Source organism: Trematomus bernacchii, unplaced genomic scaffold (genome assembly GCF_902827165.1).
Source record: "Trematomus bernacchii unplaced genomic scaffold, fTreBer1.1, whole genome shotgun sequence".
NCBI lineage: Eukaryota > Metazoa > Chordata > Actinopteri > Perciformes > Nototheniidae > Trematomus > Trematomus bernacchii.
Window position 1 is genome coordinate 1,990,203 of NW_022987797.1, and position 18,293 is coordinate 2,008,495.

The 18,293-nt window shown below is 42.3% G+C and overlaps 1 protein-coding gene across 1 annotated transcript in view; it reads right to left on the bottom strand.

The window, feature by feature from the left end:
• Positions 1–18,293, bottom strand: part of ptprt (protein tyrosine phosphatase receptor type T) — a 350,127-nt gene that overhangs the window by 16,356 nt on the left and 315,478 nt on the right. Inside the window, exons 29-30 of the mRNA XM_034149943.1 lie at positions 10,340–10,494; positions 4,575–4,710 (exon numbers count right to left, since the gene is read on the bottom strand). Of these exons, the coding sequence (XP_034005834.1) occupies positions 4,575–4,710; positions 10,340–10,494 (291 nt within the window). The remainder of the gene's footprint in view (positions 1–4,574; positions 4,711–10,339; positions 10,495–18,293) is intronic.

Consider the following 18,293-nt stretch of genomic DNA (forward strand, 5'->3'; position numbering starts at 1 on the left):
TCTCGTCATCGTCTGTGATCTGGCCGATGACGGTCGTGTCATCAGCAAACTTCACGATGGTGTTGGAGCTGTGTGTGGCCACGCAGTCGTGGGTGAACAGGGAGTAGAGGAGAGGGCTGAGCACGCAGCCTTGAGGGGCACCGGTGTTGAGAATCAGGGTGGAGGATGTGATATTTCCCACCCGCACTGCCTGGGGTCTGCCCGTCAGGAAGTTCAGGATCCAGTCACAGAGGGCGCTGTTGAGCCCGAGGTCTCTGAGCTTGATGGCCAGCTTGGAGGGCACAATGGTGTTGAATGCTGAACTGTAGTCAATGAACAGCATTCTCACATATGTGTTCCTGTTCTTCGGGTCCAGGTGTGAGAGGGCAGTGTGGAGGGTGAGGGCTATGGCGTCGTCTGTGGACCTGTTTGCTCTGTAGGCAAACTGCAGGGGGTCCAGAGATTCAGGGAGGGAGGAGGTGATGAATAATTTGACTAACCGCTCAAAGCACTTCATTATGATGGAGGTGAGTGCTACTGGGCGGTAGTCGTTGGGGCAGGTGATGATTGTCTTTTTGGGGACAGGAATGATGGTGGAGTGTTTAAGACATGTGGGGACTACAGACTGCAGCAGGGACCTGTTGAAGATGTCTGTGAACACCTCTGCCAGCTGAACTGCACACACCCTGAGAACACGGCCAGGGATGCCATCAGGTCCAGGAGCCTTGTGTGGGTTAACCCTTTTAAAGGATTTACACACATCTGCCCTATTTAAAACAAAAGGGCAGGGCTCCTGGTCCCTCTGTACCTCCACAGCCTGGCTGCTCTCAAAGCGTGCAAAAAAAACTGTTTAGCTCATCTGGGAGAGATGCGCACGCAGACACTCCCGCAGCACCCCCCGCTGCTCCTTTGTAGTCAGTCATTGTCCTTAGTCCCGCCCACATATTCCTAGTGTTACAGCCTTTGAAGTCAGATTCCACCTTGTCTTTGTACTGTCTCTTTGCATTTTTTATTGCTCTCCGGAAATCATACCTAGACTTCCTGTACTCCTCCAAATCTCCCGCTGTGTGCGCGAGAGTGCGCGCTTTCAGTTTGCCGCGCACCTCACCGTTTACCCAGGGCTTTTGATTTGGGAATGTCCGTACAGAAACCTTCGGTACCACGTCATCGATGCATTTCCCAATGTAGCAGATGACAGTGTCCGTGTGTGTGTTGATGTTATTGTCCTCAAACACACTCCAATCCGTAGATGCAAAGCAATCCTGCAGTGCTGAATCTGACTCCACGCTCCATCGTTGTACTGTCCTTGTTATCGGTCTGTCCCTTTTAAGTTTCTGCTTGTAAGCAGGCAACAACAGTAGTGAGATATGGTCTGATTTGCCGAAGGGAGGGCGAGGGAGAGCCTTATATCCATTCCGGAAAGGGGAATAAACATTGTCCAGTATGTTTCCCCCGCGCGTCGGGAAGTTGATGTGTTGGTAATATTTTGGCAAAACCTTCTTCATGTTGGCGGTGTTGAAATCTCCGGCCACAACGAACGCCGCATCTGGCCGTGAAGTCTCGGTTTTATCAATAAACCCAAACAGCTGATCGAGTGCCGTGTTGTTGTCGGCGAGTGGCTGCGGCGGGATATACACTGCTGTTATCACAACAGATGTGAATTCCCTCGGCAGATGGAAGGCCCGACATGAGATCATGAGGTGCTCTAGCTGTGCGGAACAGTCCGATGAAATAATCTTCACATCTGAGCACCAGTTGTTGTTAGTCATTACACACACACCGCCTCCCTTACTTTTCCCCGAGTTTGCAGTCCGGTCCTGACGAAAAATAGAGAATCCGTCAGGGACAATAGCGGAGTCCGGGATAGCGGGGTTGAGCCAAGTCTCAGTGAGAATTAACACATTACAGTTCTTAATGTCCCGTTGAAAAGCAATCCGGCTTCTGAGTTCATCTAGCTTATTTTCAATGGATTGAACATTAGCCAGAAGAATACTCGGAAGAGGGGGCCGATTCTCACGTTTTCTCAGTCTGACCAGCAACCCGGCCCGGCATCCCCGCTTTGTCTTCTTCTTGCGTCTCTCAGGTAGAACAGCAACAGGTAGCCATGGTGAATCTCCATTGTTTGTCGGAGGGTTAATATTGTCCACGAAGTTTCGCAATTGGAAAAGTTCCTCTCTGCTATATTGTATGGCAGAGTAGGTGCGGTCGGCTAGCATGTTGCGAACCATGTTAAAAGTAAAACGGCAAAAGTAAAAGAAATATGTACAAAATACGAAAATGGGCAAAGTTGGAGAGGAGCACAAAGACGATGCGGCCATCGTCACCGGCGCATCATTATTATTATTACTTTATTACATGTTCATAGTTACTTAACACCACTGTTAACAATACACACACAGACCTTAGTGTGTCAAAAGGACTAAATAACGTCTGTTCATTTTATGATTTGTTTGGGGGGACAGTAGCTTTAAATGAAGGTTATGGACAGAGGCAGCAGGTTGGGATGTGTCAACAATATGGTTAACTATGACAAGTATGGAGGTAAGGTGCAAGAGTCAAATTAATTGATAATAAATATAGGTGATGAAAATGGAGTTGAAGCGAAACATTCATTTTCAAGGGATTCGATTAGCTGGAAGCTGATTTAATTACAACAGTGGTGATATGATGAAAAGAGAGCCGTGTTTAATCATTTTCACCTGTCATTCATTCACAACAAAACATTACCATCAATCATTTAGGCAGGGTGGCCTGAGTAACAAATTATAATTGAAAAATTATGATTCAAGTGCTTACAAATGAAAATGGAAGGGATAAAATGTATGTGAATAAAAAAATGGTAAGATCACCTTGATTGACATTTTAAACGGTGGGGCACGTAATCAACTATCCGTTCATTACTCACATCATTTATCTGAAGTTTTTAAACCACTGTTGGTGGCCATGTATTCATTGAAGCTGTTTTATTAAAATCAGATTTAGATTATTGTGTATTAATTATGTATCACTACATTTTTTACTTTAACTGCATTTTTCATAGTAACAAAAATAATGTGTTTTAGAAGTGGCAGAGATGGTTCTTACTTTCAAGAGCCAACTCAAACCCACCATTTACATTTTTTTTTAAATTAAATCAATCAATCCTACGTTTATTGACTTTTGTTGTTATGGCGTGTTTTTATTCATCACAAAGTTAGATGTTGCTGCATTAGAATTGCTTTTATTTTATTTTATGTTTGTGTTGCACTTTGACTTGCCTTTTGTTTATGGAAAGTGCTATACAAATAAAGATTGATTGATAGATAGTTAGAGTAATAGTTGTTGTAATAATAATAATAATACATTTTATTTTTATAGCGCTTTTCTAAACCCAAAGATGCTTGAAGTTGTAGTACTAGTAATATTTAGACGTGGTGTGTTCTGTGTGCTGCAGTTATCTGGTGGAGATCAGTGCCAGGAAGACTCTCCTGCTGGGTGGATGTCGGCACACCTGTGTGAAAGGATACATGCAGCCACGCTGCTGCCCACAGCACTGGGGACCCCTGTGTCTATGTGACACACACACACACGCACGCACGCACGAAAAAAGGCAACACATCCATAAAATAACAAGGGCACATTTGTCTCTCTAGTACTCTTCTTTCACCTGCTTCCTATTATTGTATTACAAGTTATGGAGTATGTGCATCCACCATTCAAAACTATCTTTTTAATCACGATGTCATGTAAAAACACTCAAAGTGATAGATAACGTTTAACCTAGCACTTTTAAAACCCATTGCAAAGTCAATTTCAGTCTTTAAACTTGAGCTGTCACTTTCAAAATTAGGTTGTTTTGTCTTCATTCCTGGTAAAGTTGACTTTTTGGATGTGCACGGTTTTCATCAGTTGAACAAATGGAATGCAGGGGCGGGATGGATTAGGTGGTCTTAAGGTGGCTTAGAGATTAAATGAAGGCTTCTGTTCCAAATGAAACACCTAACATTTGAAGATGCACACTCTTTAACAATTGATTCATAGGACAAAATTAGAACAAATGATTACGCCGTGTAATGGTATCACTAAAGCCTCAGCTCATTAAAAGGGAGAACTTTATCGGGAATAGACTATTTTAATATTACCTGTTGAATGAGTTTGAATGAGTTTGTTTATGTTTTTGTGTGTGTGTGTGAGTGTGTGTGTTTGCACAAGTGTCATATGCTTAGAATTCAAGGAATGTTTAATATGAATAGGCTGATAGAGATGGATGATATAAGACCACAAGAAGTACTCTGTCTCTCATTACATGCGTCTCATACTCCACCTCCACTGGCCGACAGACAAACAGACAGCTGGATAGATTGGCGGGTATGTATATGTGGGTGTATAAGAGATATTGATAATGTAGCTTATCGCTGTAGAATTATGCTTCCAGTCAATATTTATTAAATTCTCATGACTTGGATTTTGGATGACCCCACAGTATTGAGTGTATGTAAGTCGCCTTGGGTAAAAGCGTCTAACAAGTGACATGTAATGTAAGACTTCTTCCTAATTGAACTGAATGTGTCCGTATTCTTCAAAAATACATAACCCTTCATTCTGAGCACACCGACCTCTGTCTGCACCATGTTGACTCGTTGTGATCTCAGCTCTCGGATGCAGTTGAAGATGTCCACCACGCCTTCATTCTCTGCCATGTCCAACATGATGTCCACTGCAATGAAGCAGCCTGTCCTCCCTGCACCGGCACTACAGGGACAAATAAACAACCAGGTTATTACCAATCTATTAAATATATTTTTTGGTCTGAACCCTATGCTGAAAGGTGTGACTTATGACAACAAATTATAATAATAATAACCAGAATAATAATAATAATAATACAAAGATAAGATATGATGTACTTTATTGATCCCAATTTGGGAAATAAAAAAATTATAAAAAACATTATGTTTAAAGCATTATTCAAAATAAGGTGACAACGTGCTTCCCAAAATATTATGTATATTAGAAAAAGAAGAGTAGGTAACAATACAAAATAAAGTAACAGTGTTACAAAATGATAAGAACAAAATGAATGAATGGGCAGGTAGATACATAACAGCACATAGGAAAAACAGAGCAACACAAAAGTTTAATGTCAGGTTGGAAAAAATCCCTTTCCTACACAAATGAATGACAAATGTCACAGTTGCATATTAGGTGTCATTTTCAGGAAACACTACTACCATAAAACTTCAGTGATTCTCTCCTAGAAAAAAAAAACTGATGGCTTTTGTGAAGCCTGAAATACACAGCGAGTTTTGAGTATGAGGGTGGAGTGTCTCTCAGGCGGTGTTTACACGAGAACGAAGCGGGCTGTATCCGCTACTTTTCTCTCGCGTATAGCCCGTTCGTTCACACGAGGCCGTAACGGAACCGCGCAAACGGATCCCGCAAACGATAACGGGTCCCAAGGTGGATAGATCTGCAAACGGAACAGTCTGGGGGGCCAAACGGCTCAGTGTGTACGTCCTATACTATCATTTCCTGATAACGATGAAGCCATAGCCCCACCTCTGCTGCTCACTGCTGTAGCATGGTCAGTAGCTACTGTCAGTAGCTACTGCTACTGCTACTGCTACTGACCATGCTACAGATGTTAGTTCAAAATCTACAGCTCGACCATGCTACAGATGTTAGTGCAAAATCTACAGCTCCTCTACCACAACCATCAGCAACAAGTGGACATGGAGAATTACATGAACTACATGTTGCTAAATCTACCGCGGGGCAAAAACAGAAGGGCAACCATGCTCGGGGGTCTTCTTCGCTGCTTTTGGTGTATTTTGTGGCAGAAGTACAGCGCCACTTACAGGCCCGGCATATGTACTAAAGCGTCTCCAGCGCTTACGAGCGGTCTCGTGCGGAAGTACAGCGCCACTTACAGGCCCGGCATATGTACTACAGCGTTTCCAGTGGTCTCGTGTGAACGGACACGTTAAATGAGCCAAATGCGTGTGAACGGAAGACTTTTTTGGTAACGAATTCGGTCCGTTTGCGCTCCCGTGTAAATGGGGTCTCACTTTGTCTCACTCACACACAAACATGGAGAGACTTTAATACCCCATGTCAGGTGTTAAAGTGGCACATCCTGAACAGTAATGCCTGCAGGGAATAGACGGATGGAGGGACAGAAGAACAGATGGAGGGATGGAACCAGCAAGCGAGAGACACAGGGAGAGAAAGAGGGGAGAGCTTGGTGATTGGGAGTGATAGAAGTGGTCGTCACAGGGGAGAGATCAAGGGGGGAAAGAATGGAGGGATGGAGAAGGAGCTGAAGGGGTGAGGTATGAAAGGATGCAGAGAGGGAGGGGAGGAACCTATCTTTCTCTTGGCAATCCCCCTGACAGTTCCCTGAGACAGCTCCAGAGTGAGGGAGAAAGAGAGGGAAAAAAGGCAAGATGGAGGGAGAGAAAGAAAGGAACGCCTCGGCAGATTACCTGTCACCCCTGTGATTAATGTCGATACCAGAATACTGCTGGGCCTCGGTGTGTGTGTGCATGTATGTATGTGTGTGTTTGACGGCCTCATGACACAGGCCAACAGCGTCAGAGTGCCCCCGGAAATTGGAAGTGACTGCCACAACTTCCTGCCTGTCTGTCCACATACTACAGCTGTTTCTTTCTGGTTTTTTGCCCGCCTCATTTTTCTGTCCGCTGTTGTCTTCCACTAAGTGTGTATGTACACTTATTTTTTCTCTAATAGCCTGTTGGTCTTTGTGCCTGTTTCTTTCCGTACTGTTAGAGGAAGTAGAAATCAGAGTGTGTGTATTTTAATTAATTGTTAATGACTCAATTTTTTTAAGTAAGCCTCTTTATTACTTTACTTTTAAAGAGGCGCTATTATGCTCATTTTCATTTTCAGCTTCATATTTGTATGTAGTGTCTCTACTGTGACATGTCTCCATGCTTTAATGTTCAAAAAGCCCTTTATTTTTCTCAAACGGCCTGTGCTGCAGCACCTCTTTTCACCCTCTGTCTGAAACCAGAGCCCAGTCTGCTCTGATTGGTTAGCTGGCAGGCTCTGTTGTGATTGATGTCCCAACCCTTAGCACAAACAAAGCGTTGGAGCGCTAGCCAAAAGAGGTGCAAGTGCTACACAAAAACACACACTACAGGAAAGGGAAAACCCAATAAAGCATAATGTGGCTTCTTTACTGGCTTTTATTTGCTATCTCACATAAAGCACTATTTTATTGCATTATTTATCCTCTTTATTTCATCTCTTTATTATATTGTATCTTGCATTGTTGGAGGAGCCTGGGATTTAACATTTTCATTGCCAACAAAGCCTTTGAATCTTGCATCTTGAACAAAAGTGTTTTGTAAAAAAACACAAAAAAACTAGAACTCATAACTCAATATAATAAATGGTGTATCATTTCATGGTTTGTGTTATATTTTCAACATTTGTTTTGTTTAACCATTACAGCAATTGTTCAATATCTTGGACAAGTAGTTTTATTTGAATCAGCGGTTCATAAACTGGGGGTTGTTAAGTTTTTACTAGATAAACCTGCCAAAATGCTGCAGAGAGGGACATTTATTATTTTATGAATTATGTTTATACAATAAACATTTGGAAGGTGCATGCTGCAGTGTCAACTTAATTTTACTTTAAAAGTAACAAGTTCCTTTTCTATTTGTCTCTGTAAGATGTCACATATTAACCCTTAGATGCATAAGTGGGTATTTTTTGACCCGGTGAGGTGGTTTTCTTAGAGTATCTTTGTAATTACATTTTTTTTTATCATTTCATATTCTAGCTATTCCTCAAAAATCATGTTTTGGATATCATGCCTTTTAAATTGTATACATTTTAAGAAAAGTTTTTGTATTACTACCCCAAGCTTCCATATGTGGGTCAAAAATGACCCGCATGCATTTTCTATGGAATTTCGTTTTATTTTCAAAATGTAAAAAAAATGTCTAAAATTATAAATAGTGAAAACTTAAATATAAAAGATTTCTAGTGTGAACCAAAATATAATACTAAATATTATACGAGTGGTTTTTCTTAACCAAAATGACAAAAATGGCATAAAAACACATATTATTCTAATACGGGTCCTTTTTGACCCACTTATGGAAGAGTGTAGGGTCCAGTCACTCGTGCATCTAAGGGTTAAAGTTGCAGTTATATATAAATTACAGACATGTTTTAATAATTTCCATTGGAGTTGCATGCAACGGACTTGTCTAAGAGTGTGTAATGTGAGTGCATGAACAAGGGGGGATTTTAATATATTTGTATAGGTCTTTTTAAAACATGTCCTCAGGGAGGGTAAGAGTATATGGCATTATTCTCAATGTAATGTAACAGAAAGACAACAAGTACAATTTAAAGGGGACCTATCATGCAAAATGCACTTTTGTACGTCTTTTATACATGAATATGTGTCCCCGGTGTTCCAGGGAACTCACCAAGTGTCAGAAAACACAACCCTCTCTATTTTCCTCCATACCCAAATCTCTAAAAAAAGGGGCTGCAACTGATCTGATAAAAACTGATCCAGATTTGAACACTGTCCTGACGTCAGGACAGTGGCGCTACGGCTATTGGGCCAACTCTCCACCTATCAGGGGAATGTGGGGTTGGGCCACGGCCGGCCATTGCCGCTCGAAAGCGCTGGAGACGCTGTAGTACATATGCCAGGCCTGTAAGTGGCGCTGTAGTCTGCCACAAAAGCAGCGAAGAAGACTTCCCGCGCATGGTTGCCATGGTTGCCCTTCTGTTTATTTTTCTCCCTCCCCGAGGCAAGCGTCTGCGCCTCCTGCTGCTATAATTCAATGCAATCCCTCCCCGTCGAGGCAAGCACTGTAATTCTCTCCGGTAGTCCGTTAGATTTTTTTCCGCCGGTCAACATGTCCGTTAAAGTTTAAATCTTCCGGACAAAATTAGAAAAGTGCCGGTCAAAGGTCTTCTTTGTTATTTATTGAGCTTTAAAACAAATGAATAATGACTCTATATAATCATATATAAGAATAAAACACGGAGGATGGAGATCTCTTTTTCTCCCCCTCTTCTGACAGCCCAGCAGCTGATCTCAAAGCACGCTCCCCTCTCCTGCAGGGGGGCGTGGTCAGCTGCAGCTCACAGAATCAGCCCCCTGCAAAAACAGGCCTGGAAAGAGCAAATAGAGCGAAATGAGGCATGGCTAAAATGCAGGATCTGTTTGGTATTTTGAAAAAAAAACTATATTTATATACTTTATACAGGGATGGCCCTACAATATATTGTTCAAATATAGCATGATATGTCCCCTTTAAGCAGGTAAAGAAATGGCTCAGTTGATGCCCTTTGTGTTGCCATTGGCATAAACACGCAGAAGAAGCCTGTTTAATTCTACTTGACTGTATGAGGGCCTTTTGTCTCTAAGATGCACTCCCCAGAGTAGGTTAGGGGTTTATTCCCTCTGTGGCCACACATGCAAGCTATGCATTGTATTAAAGTGGACCGCTAAATGGAATACATTCATTGTAAATGTTCACGCCGATATGAGGCTCCTACTCCAAACTGTTTTTCATAGCTTGTCAGAGCGCTGACCTTTTAAAGCCTGTGCCTGCTGACAACCTGGCCCCAGAGTTGAACTGTTATGTCCCATAAAGAACAGAACATGGAGGTTAAATATACTGTCACCATGGGGATCTTAAAACTGTCACTTAATTTTTTTTTACCACCTTTATTCCTGGTAGATTATGGTGGTGGTCGGTGAAAGTGGGGTGGGAGGTGAACTTCTTTCTTCTTTTTTTCAGTTGCTTGCTTTTTAAAGGTTAGCTCCATTGATCTCATTTATACTGAGGGACATTGGTGTGTGCGTGTGTGTGAGAGAGAGATCATATCATTACTTATTACCTATTCTATTGCCTTAACTGAGGAGGAAGGGGGAACAGAAAAAAGGGAAAAAGAAAGGGCTGACAGTGAACTAGTTTTCGAGCTGCTATCAAATACAATGTTATTGAGAAATACAGATGGATCCTAGGATTTCTTATAGATTCATAAAAATATGCCTTACATGTAAGTATTGATATATATATATATATATATATATATATATATATATATATTTATAAATGTAAGTATATTTATATATGTAAGTAATTGTTTTATTAAACATAGTATCATCTTCTTATATTAGGGCAATGCGATGACGCCGGAGGAGGCCGGACCAAAACCGCGGCACAGCCGTAACGCGGCGCAGACGGACCCGGTGGAATCTAGGGGTGAGTGAGCGGCTGTTTGTTTGTTCCCAGCAGACAGAGACCAGCAGCATCAGGGAGTTCAGTTTGTCTTCTGTAGTAAACCTTGTACTTTAGGTGCGTGGCTGTGTCCTTACCTGCAGTGTGCCACTATGGGCCCAGCGTCAGGCGGGTTGAGGAACTTGACCTGCCGTATGAAGCCGAGCAGTCCGGTGGCGTAGCAGGGAACGCCGTGGTCGGGCCAGCTGGTGAAGTGGAACTGACGGAGTTCACGGATCTCATGATGACCCTTCTGAAAAAAACACACACAGGAGACCCGTTACACCTCAGCTTCATATGGCAATTCCACAAAACCATTCTTTGCCATTTTTGTCTCTTGATGGTGACAAATGCACGGAACTCACAAATCTCATCATGGCCCTTTTGGGAGAGACTGACAAGAAGACATATCATGGTTCAGCAGACTAATTTACAGCAGGGATTTTAAGAATCCGGGGGCCATTCTGTGTCTTCGGCTTCAGATGGAAAATAAATCGATCTCGTGGATGTCAAGAAGGCACTTTGTGCCACTTTAGGGAATGGGGGACAGGAAGACTTATCGCGGCTCATTTGCCTAATTTACAGGAGAGATTTGAGGAAACTGATGGCCATTTTGGCTCCACAAAAAAGATTAATTGATTTCACAAATCTCATGATGGCCCTTTTGGGGAAGGCTTACAGGGAGAAACGGATCAGTTAAGCTGCATATTTTACAGATTGTAAATATTTAACAGTCGTCTCAGCTTCTTTCTGTTTGAATTCTAAGACATTACAAGTACTTAAAAGACATCAGAAAACTACACAATATTGTTTTTCCAAAAGTCAGAAACATGAACAAGATAGAAAAGGAAATATGCTTTAATTGGTCAGTTAAAGTTTTGAGAAACATTTTTTATGACGTGATACTTCAGCAGTAGAGACAAGGAAACTGTTAGGGGTAAAGAGAGCTTTTTAAAGACCAAAATACAAAATAAATTGGACTCCATTTATTGGGACTCTTCTCCGAGGGAGATACAGAAACAGACATTTTGTTTCCTAGCAATGGAGATAATATGAAATGAGAAGAAAACAAGCACCCATTGTCCACGAGATAGCATCTTGGAATATTAATGAAGAACTTTTGAGAAACACAATGCAATGAGCTGTTAAATGCTTTCCTTTCTCTCTATGGGGATATTATTAAAAAACTTAAACTGACGATGTGAGGCTTAATAGATCTCATCTCCTTAGGTTACAGGCATAATGCTTCACTGTTGTAAGCCCTTATTAATCAACTACTCAAATATTTAAGCAATATAAAACGGTTACCAAATGTGGCAATGTGAAAGAAAAATACACACTCTAATTTAAATAGTTTTTATTAGTAAATAATGATGTTCAAAATAAAATAGTCCCTCCGTTGCCTTCTGCACAAAACATAGTGTGAGGTGGTTGCTATGCAACAACACTAACAGCTAGCGAACATATTAGACAGAGAGCGTTGATCGATTATTTGGCTATTTATTTACATTCATTTGCATGTTGCTGTTTATTGTGCACCCACTGAAAAACTGTCCATCATCAGTAGAATGGTTTACGTGGTTACTTGTATAGGTTGAGGTTGTTCTAGGCTGTTGCTTGGCGTGGCAGGAATATTGCTCCACTTTCTCCGGTCCCCGAGATTTGGCTTCCAGTAGCTCTGGAGAGAGCTTTCGCACCTGTGGCCACTAACGGTCATCATTTCTCTGCTTTGTTTCAAGACCCGCATCAGAAAGCTTTTGAATGGTGATACTTTTCCAGTTGGTCTACCTGCTCTTCACGTAGCTCTGAATGTCGTCGTTTAGGTGCTTTTTTTTCTGGAGATAGGCACTCCTCAATCCACTCCTCCATAGTAAGGCCACCCCGGAGGTCGAAGTTAACCTTAAATGTTTCCATCTTAAGCTTTGTTAGTTAGTTAGTTTCGTAAGGGACGTAATGTAACAGTTGTAACGGTTGTAGCTTTTCTCAGACGCGGAGGGATACATGACTTGTGAAAAGTAACTACAATTCTACCCGTGATATACGCTTATTATATCACGGCTAAGAACCAATCAGATTGCTTGATTTGACTTGTCCGTTTTATAAACAACAATATATCATGTTGCAGCTTGCTGTCTATTAAAGTGGCCCAATATCTAATCCAAAGGCAAGCATGGAGATGAATTTGACTTAATTGAACAATCTTGGGAAGGTTGTTCTTAAATTGTATTTTTTCCATATACAATTACACGAAAGTATAGGACCAGTTCACAACAAAGTTTTCAGGCAGGTTTGGGCTCAAGGACACCCAAACAACCTTATTGCCAATATTAGACCTGTCAACAGAAAGTCACTAAACTTTGACAGCGTATGCCACTGTGATGTCCGATAACTGCTCCTCCGCAGCCTCAGGGCTGAGAGCTCTTACTTCTAGCTTGCTACTCAGAATTCTGACCTGCATCTCTCCGCACAAGATGCTAAAATATCCCAATCGTACACATCTCAGGAACGCAGCATAAGATATGCATGACCCTTCTTTCTGCTTTCACTGGTTCAATTTTTCTCCCAAACACACGCTCCTGCTTTAATAATTCAAATCAATCGATCCCAATATAGTGTTGTAAGCTAAACAAGGCTTAAATGGAGAGGGACATGCCCCCCTCAGTTCAGTTTAGGTAAAGAACAGGAAACTGTCGCAGCTCCCATTCTGCTTCTGATACACAGATAAGGTTGCAGTGAATAATTTATTTTAGCATATGAAAAACTGAGAAGCAGGGAGAACATAAGGGAAGAAAAATACAAGGTGAGAGGTCAAGAACGAGACTGTGAGTGGGAAGGATCAATGGGCAAGGACAAGAGTGGGGTATGACAAATACACTGAGCGTGGAAAAGTGGAGGTTTCTTCAAGGATGAAGAGACATGTGACAAGGAATGGACAAAGAGAAAGATAGAAGAGAGAACATAGACTGACAATGAGAGTGAGAGAAGCCTGGAGACAGAGAGGATGGAAATAAAACCCAGAAAACCACATGGCGATTTGATAACTGGACTTCCCATTGATTTGCTATCTTTGATGTTGAAATTACTTACTCTAAATCGATGGCCGGCGGTCCATGACAGCCAGGCCATGTTGGAAATGTGATGAGGACGGAGAAGCATTTTAAAGTCTCTCGACTGTGAGAGAAGAGGATGATCTCTGCTGCGGCTAATGGCTTCTTTAAGTGTCTTACTTTTAGTTAAGACTCCTTTGAATGAGTACGTTGGCCAGCCTCAGATATTTACATTATGAAAGACACGCTGCAGTTTCAAAAACAATGCAAACATAAAAACACAAATGTGCCTAAACACATGCACAGCCTTCAGAAAACATTCACCAAATTGACAGAAAATCCGCAGCGTTTACTTAAAGCGCTTAATAAACAAAACACTAAAACCAGACTAAAATACGCTGCAAGAAGCTCAAAACACAACGGAAATGGGGACACTAAAGAGTGACGCACACAGCTGGGACTGAGCGTGTGTTGACGTTCGAACTATAAAGTTGCCAACTGTCACTGGAAACCTACCTAAAATGTGAGTTTTATTGGTTTATTTTAACAATATTATCACATGATTCCTTCTGATGTTATTGCTCATCTGATGTAAGCTAGCTAGCTAACGTGGCTAAATAGTATTTTTATTCAGCGCTTTTAGTAAACGCTATATTTCTTTTTCATTTGCATGTGTTTTAGCACAATTGTTTTGGGTCGTTTGAGCACGTTTGCACCTGCATGTCGGCCACCGTAGTTGAGTGACAAATCATACATGTCCTGCAGTGAACTCCTAAATAACAGTTACATTACAGTTTTTGCTTTAAAAAGAGCTTGAGGTACATTTTCCCTGGTTCTTTTACAGGTTCTTATGTTCTTGTCATGGCAGATAAGGTTTTTTTTTAATAAACATCTTTGGTTGATTTTCATCAAAATGAGAAGAGTTTCAGGCATATAAAGCCACTTAAAAATGATCAGTTTCTCTGGTGCTATTTACAAGTATTTATTTAAGTTAAATTAACACTTGTGTTTTATTCTATGAACTAATGACAACATTTCTCCCAAATGCCAAAAAGAAATGTTGTCATTAAAGAGATTTTAATTTGCAGAAAATGAAAGCTACAATGGTCTCTTTATTTTTTCCCAGAGCTGTAGATGCACTGCGTTTTAATGTTTTATTGTATTTATTCTCTTGAGTTTCTGGAACAACTTGTGATGACTGAACGAGTGAGGAGTTCAGCATCTTCCTCAAGGTCACTCTGACAAAATGCAAGACTTCCTTCTCCGCTGAGAGATGAACCCAAGACCTCAGAGCTGTGGAGGATAATTAACCACAAGATCACCCTGACATTGGTGAAGCATTTCTGTAGCAACAGTACAGTATGTGTATGAGTTGTCATTGTATTCGCCTACTAGCTTTGGTATAAATCCAAGAAACCAAATCATGCAGAAGATGAAGAATAGAACATGAAAAAGTATTGCATTTAAAAACCTCGAAAAGTGAAGAATACATGTGATGATGACATAACGGTGGGTTACGTATTGTAACCCTAGTTCTATAAGCACAGGCGGAGCCCTCTACTGGACTCTATGGGTACTACTCTCATCAATGATACGCGAGCGTTCACACACTGAAGTTGTATAAACGTAGCCGGCCAATCAGGGCGAGCCTACCTGAATGCGCGCACAGCTCACAGTATATAAGGCAGCTACACCTCCTGACTGTCATCCTACACCCTCTTCAGCGAGCATCATAGGAAAGACAGGGCCCCTAGGTAGAGGGCTCCGCCTGTGCTTATAGAACTAGGGTTACAATACGTAAGCCACCGTTCTATCTCACACAGGCTCCGCCCTCTACTGGACTCTATGGGTACAGTGGGTGGAGCCCCGATGGATAAACGCCATGTCGTCCTACAACATCGACCCACCACACTGCCCCTTTGCACCGGCCTTTGGCTAACAGCCACCGCACCCCAACTTCCTATCACCCGCTTGAGACCATGGAGAAGTCGGGACCGCAGCTTACTTGGCAGGGTAGAGCCTAATTGGTCTGAATAAGCCCATAGCTCCACCCTGCAGGTGCCAGCGCACCACGTTTCCCAGGTCCCTAAGGAGCATGGGACAACGTAAGTGCATTATGTCCAAGGGGGTCAGATACAGCTTACTGACCCACAGCCCTCCTCCTTTCACCAGTCCTGTGTTGCCCGAGCAAGCACCGACGATGAAAAAGGAGCCAGACATGTCTAAGAGATACTTACCTTATGAACGGGCCCGGCGTAGACCAAGACGCCGCTGAGCAAGCCCCTTGTCCACCAGTAGCTATAGCTAGGATAGAATAGAGCCCAATGTACCGGACAGAGGCTCTAGACTCCCTTCCTCGCACCACGTATGTCTGTCCTCTGACAGAGTGGCACGTAGCCTGCCCTTCTTCTCGATGGGGCGTACACCCTTCTTTCAAACGTTTTACTTTTCTCTGTCAGGTGTTGGCCTGCTCGCTGAAGAGAAAAGGATGACAGTCAGGATATTATATACTGTGAGCTGCGCGCGCGTTCAGGTAGGCTCGCCCTGATTGGCCAGCTACGTTTATACAACTTCAGTGTGTGAACGCTCGCATATCATTGATGAGAGTAGTACCCATAGAGTCCAGTAGAGGGCGGAGCCTGTGTGAGATAGAACTAAAGAGACCTAGTGGAAAGAAAAAACCTGCTAAACACTGCTAACTTATCCTTTCAGCAAAGTATCGCAGTTATTTTGTCTCCAACTCATCTAGACGCCTAACACCTGTCTGGATATCAGCTGGTTGTAAAGTCCTGTAGAACAATTTATCTGAAAAACTCCAATCAATCAAAATCTAATCCAAATGACTGGACTGGATCTTTGATTGAAGATGTTTTAGAGATTCGTGGAAAATAATAAAGGAAGCCATTACACCCACCAGTGGTTCAACTCAAACTGGAAACTCAAGTTCAATTAAGACAGGAGGTCCCATTTTTCAATCCCAAGTGAACATGGTCAGGGAGGTGTTTGGTGTTTTGGCATTGTGACAGACAAATGTTGTTTCACAGACTTCAGGGAGCGTTCCTCCAGTTTGACATAAACAGCCTGTTTTACACATCTCTCAAACCATCTGCCCAATGCGCGTGTGTGCTGGTCCTCAAGCTGTGATTGTTTGCTGGTAGCTTTGTGCCCACTGCTGGGTCCGGCTCAGTTTGGTCTCCGCTGTGGCACACAATTGTTTGGTTTCTCTGTTCTGAGTGCCATAGACCAGATTACTCCTCTGCTGTGTTGGAGTTGGTCCATGGGGTTCTCTAAGCCCTGTTGCAGTTTCTTGTTGGGTTCTAAAGTACTAGGAAACTGTGTTTAGAACAAATCCTTCAAAAATGCTCTGACACTCAATCTACATGTTGGACTGAAAGCTGTGTTCTGTTTTTTAGTGTCAGTTGTCTGATGTTAGTTGACCAGGGTGACCAGACCTTGATTAAATCAGGATAATCCATTAGATCTTTTAATGTTTTACCTTTGATCTAATGTCAGTAGATAAATGGGTGCAAATATATAGCACTTTCTAGTTACAAATGTTTTAACTAATGGACAAATTGCTTTACAATGTGCCTCATTTGCATATTTGCTACAGCTTCTTCCCCACCTCCATGATGCCATCCGCTTTTTGGTGGTTTCCCTTTCCTGTAGTGTGTTATATGCAGGGGTGCACACAACTTTCTCAGTGAGGTACTCAGATTTCAAATATTTATGGGGGGGAGTTCAGCGCTTCGCGATTGTCAACGGGGGGGGGGTGGTAGTGGAGTACAGAGCTTCATGACCGCGGAGCGTGTGAACATTGTGATCAGCTGTTTTAGCGCAGGGCTGCTGTCCAGACCGACGTTAACAGCAGCCCTGTCTGTGCACACGGAGACAGACTGTCGTCCGGTGATCTAACCGCCTTCTGGAAAAGCTTCACAAGTACGTCGGTACGCAAATGCGCTTTGTGACACAAGTGACGGTACGCATTTTAGATTGTTGCCGCGCATGCGTACCTGCGTACCAGTTATGTGCACCCCTGGTTATATGGTTTGTGGTCATGTAAATGGTCTGCAAAGGCTAACATCCCAAAGTTTCAGGGTGGAAAGGGGGTCTGCAGCTGAGCCAGTATGAGGACAACAAAGCACTTTTTGAACATTAAAGCACAGGAGAGCCACTAAATACAAATATGAATGAGGATCATAATAGGGCCCCTTTCAGTAATACAGTATATCTTTTTTTTTTAAACGTCAATATAATTACGACGTTGTTCACTCACCTACTGTTTGACTGATTCTCAACCATATAGTTCTTTAAATCTTGCCTATCTCTCTTTTTGTCTCTCTTTTTTTCTTCATTTTCTTTCTGTCAAACATGCTTGTACGCAGATTTTTCCTTTTGTTCGAGTCTCTCTCTGCCACCCTTGGTTAATCTCCTCGGACGTGCCATTAATAAAGCTTTTCATTAAGACCCTGTTATTACTCACTGCAATTAAAGCCATTTAACTGTGGTGCAGAACCTGTATTCTTTTTTTCTATCTCTCTCTCTCTCTCTCTCTCGGCCCCCTTTGTATTGCTTTCTCTTTGTTCTCCACACACACACACACACACACACACACACACACACACACACACACACACACACACACACACACACACACACACACACACACACACACACACACACACACACACACACACACACACACACAAAACCTACTGTAGTTTCAAGATGGAGAATTGTGTACTACTGAGTGTGTGCATCTGGTGTGTGTTTGTACGTATTAATGCATTCTGCAAAATGACAGGCATTTCAAAGTCAGCTTTCCTTTGAATTTTAAAGTAGTTGTGCACGCACGCACGTACACACACACACACACACGCTCAGAGGTGGTATGGATTAATGGCTTGCTAAACGAGCTGACAGCGAGAACTTGAAGACTCGTCTTCATAAGCAGCTTTCGCACGAGTGAAGGGGGAAGGAAATACAGGATAGGGAAAAAAGAGGT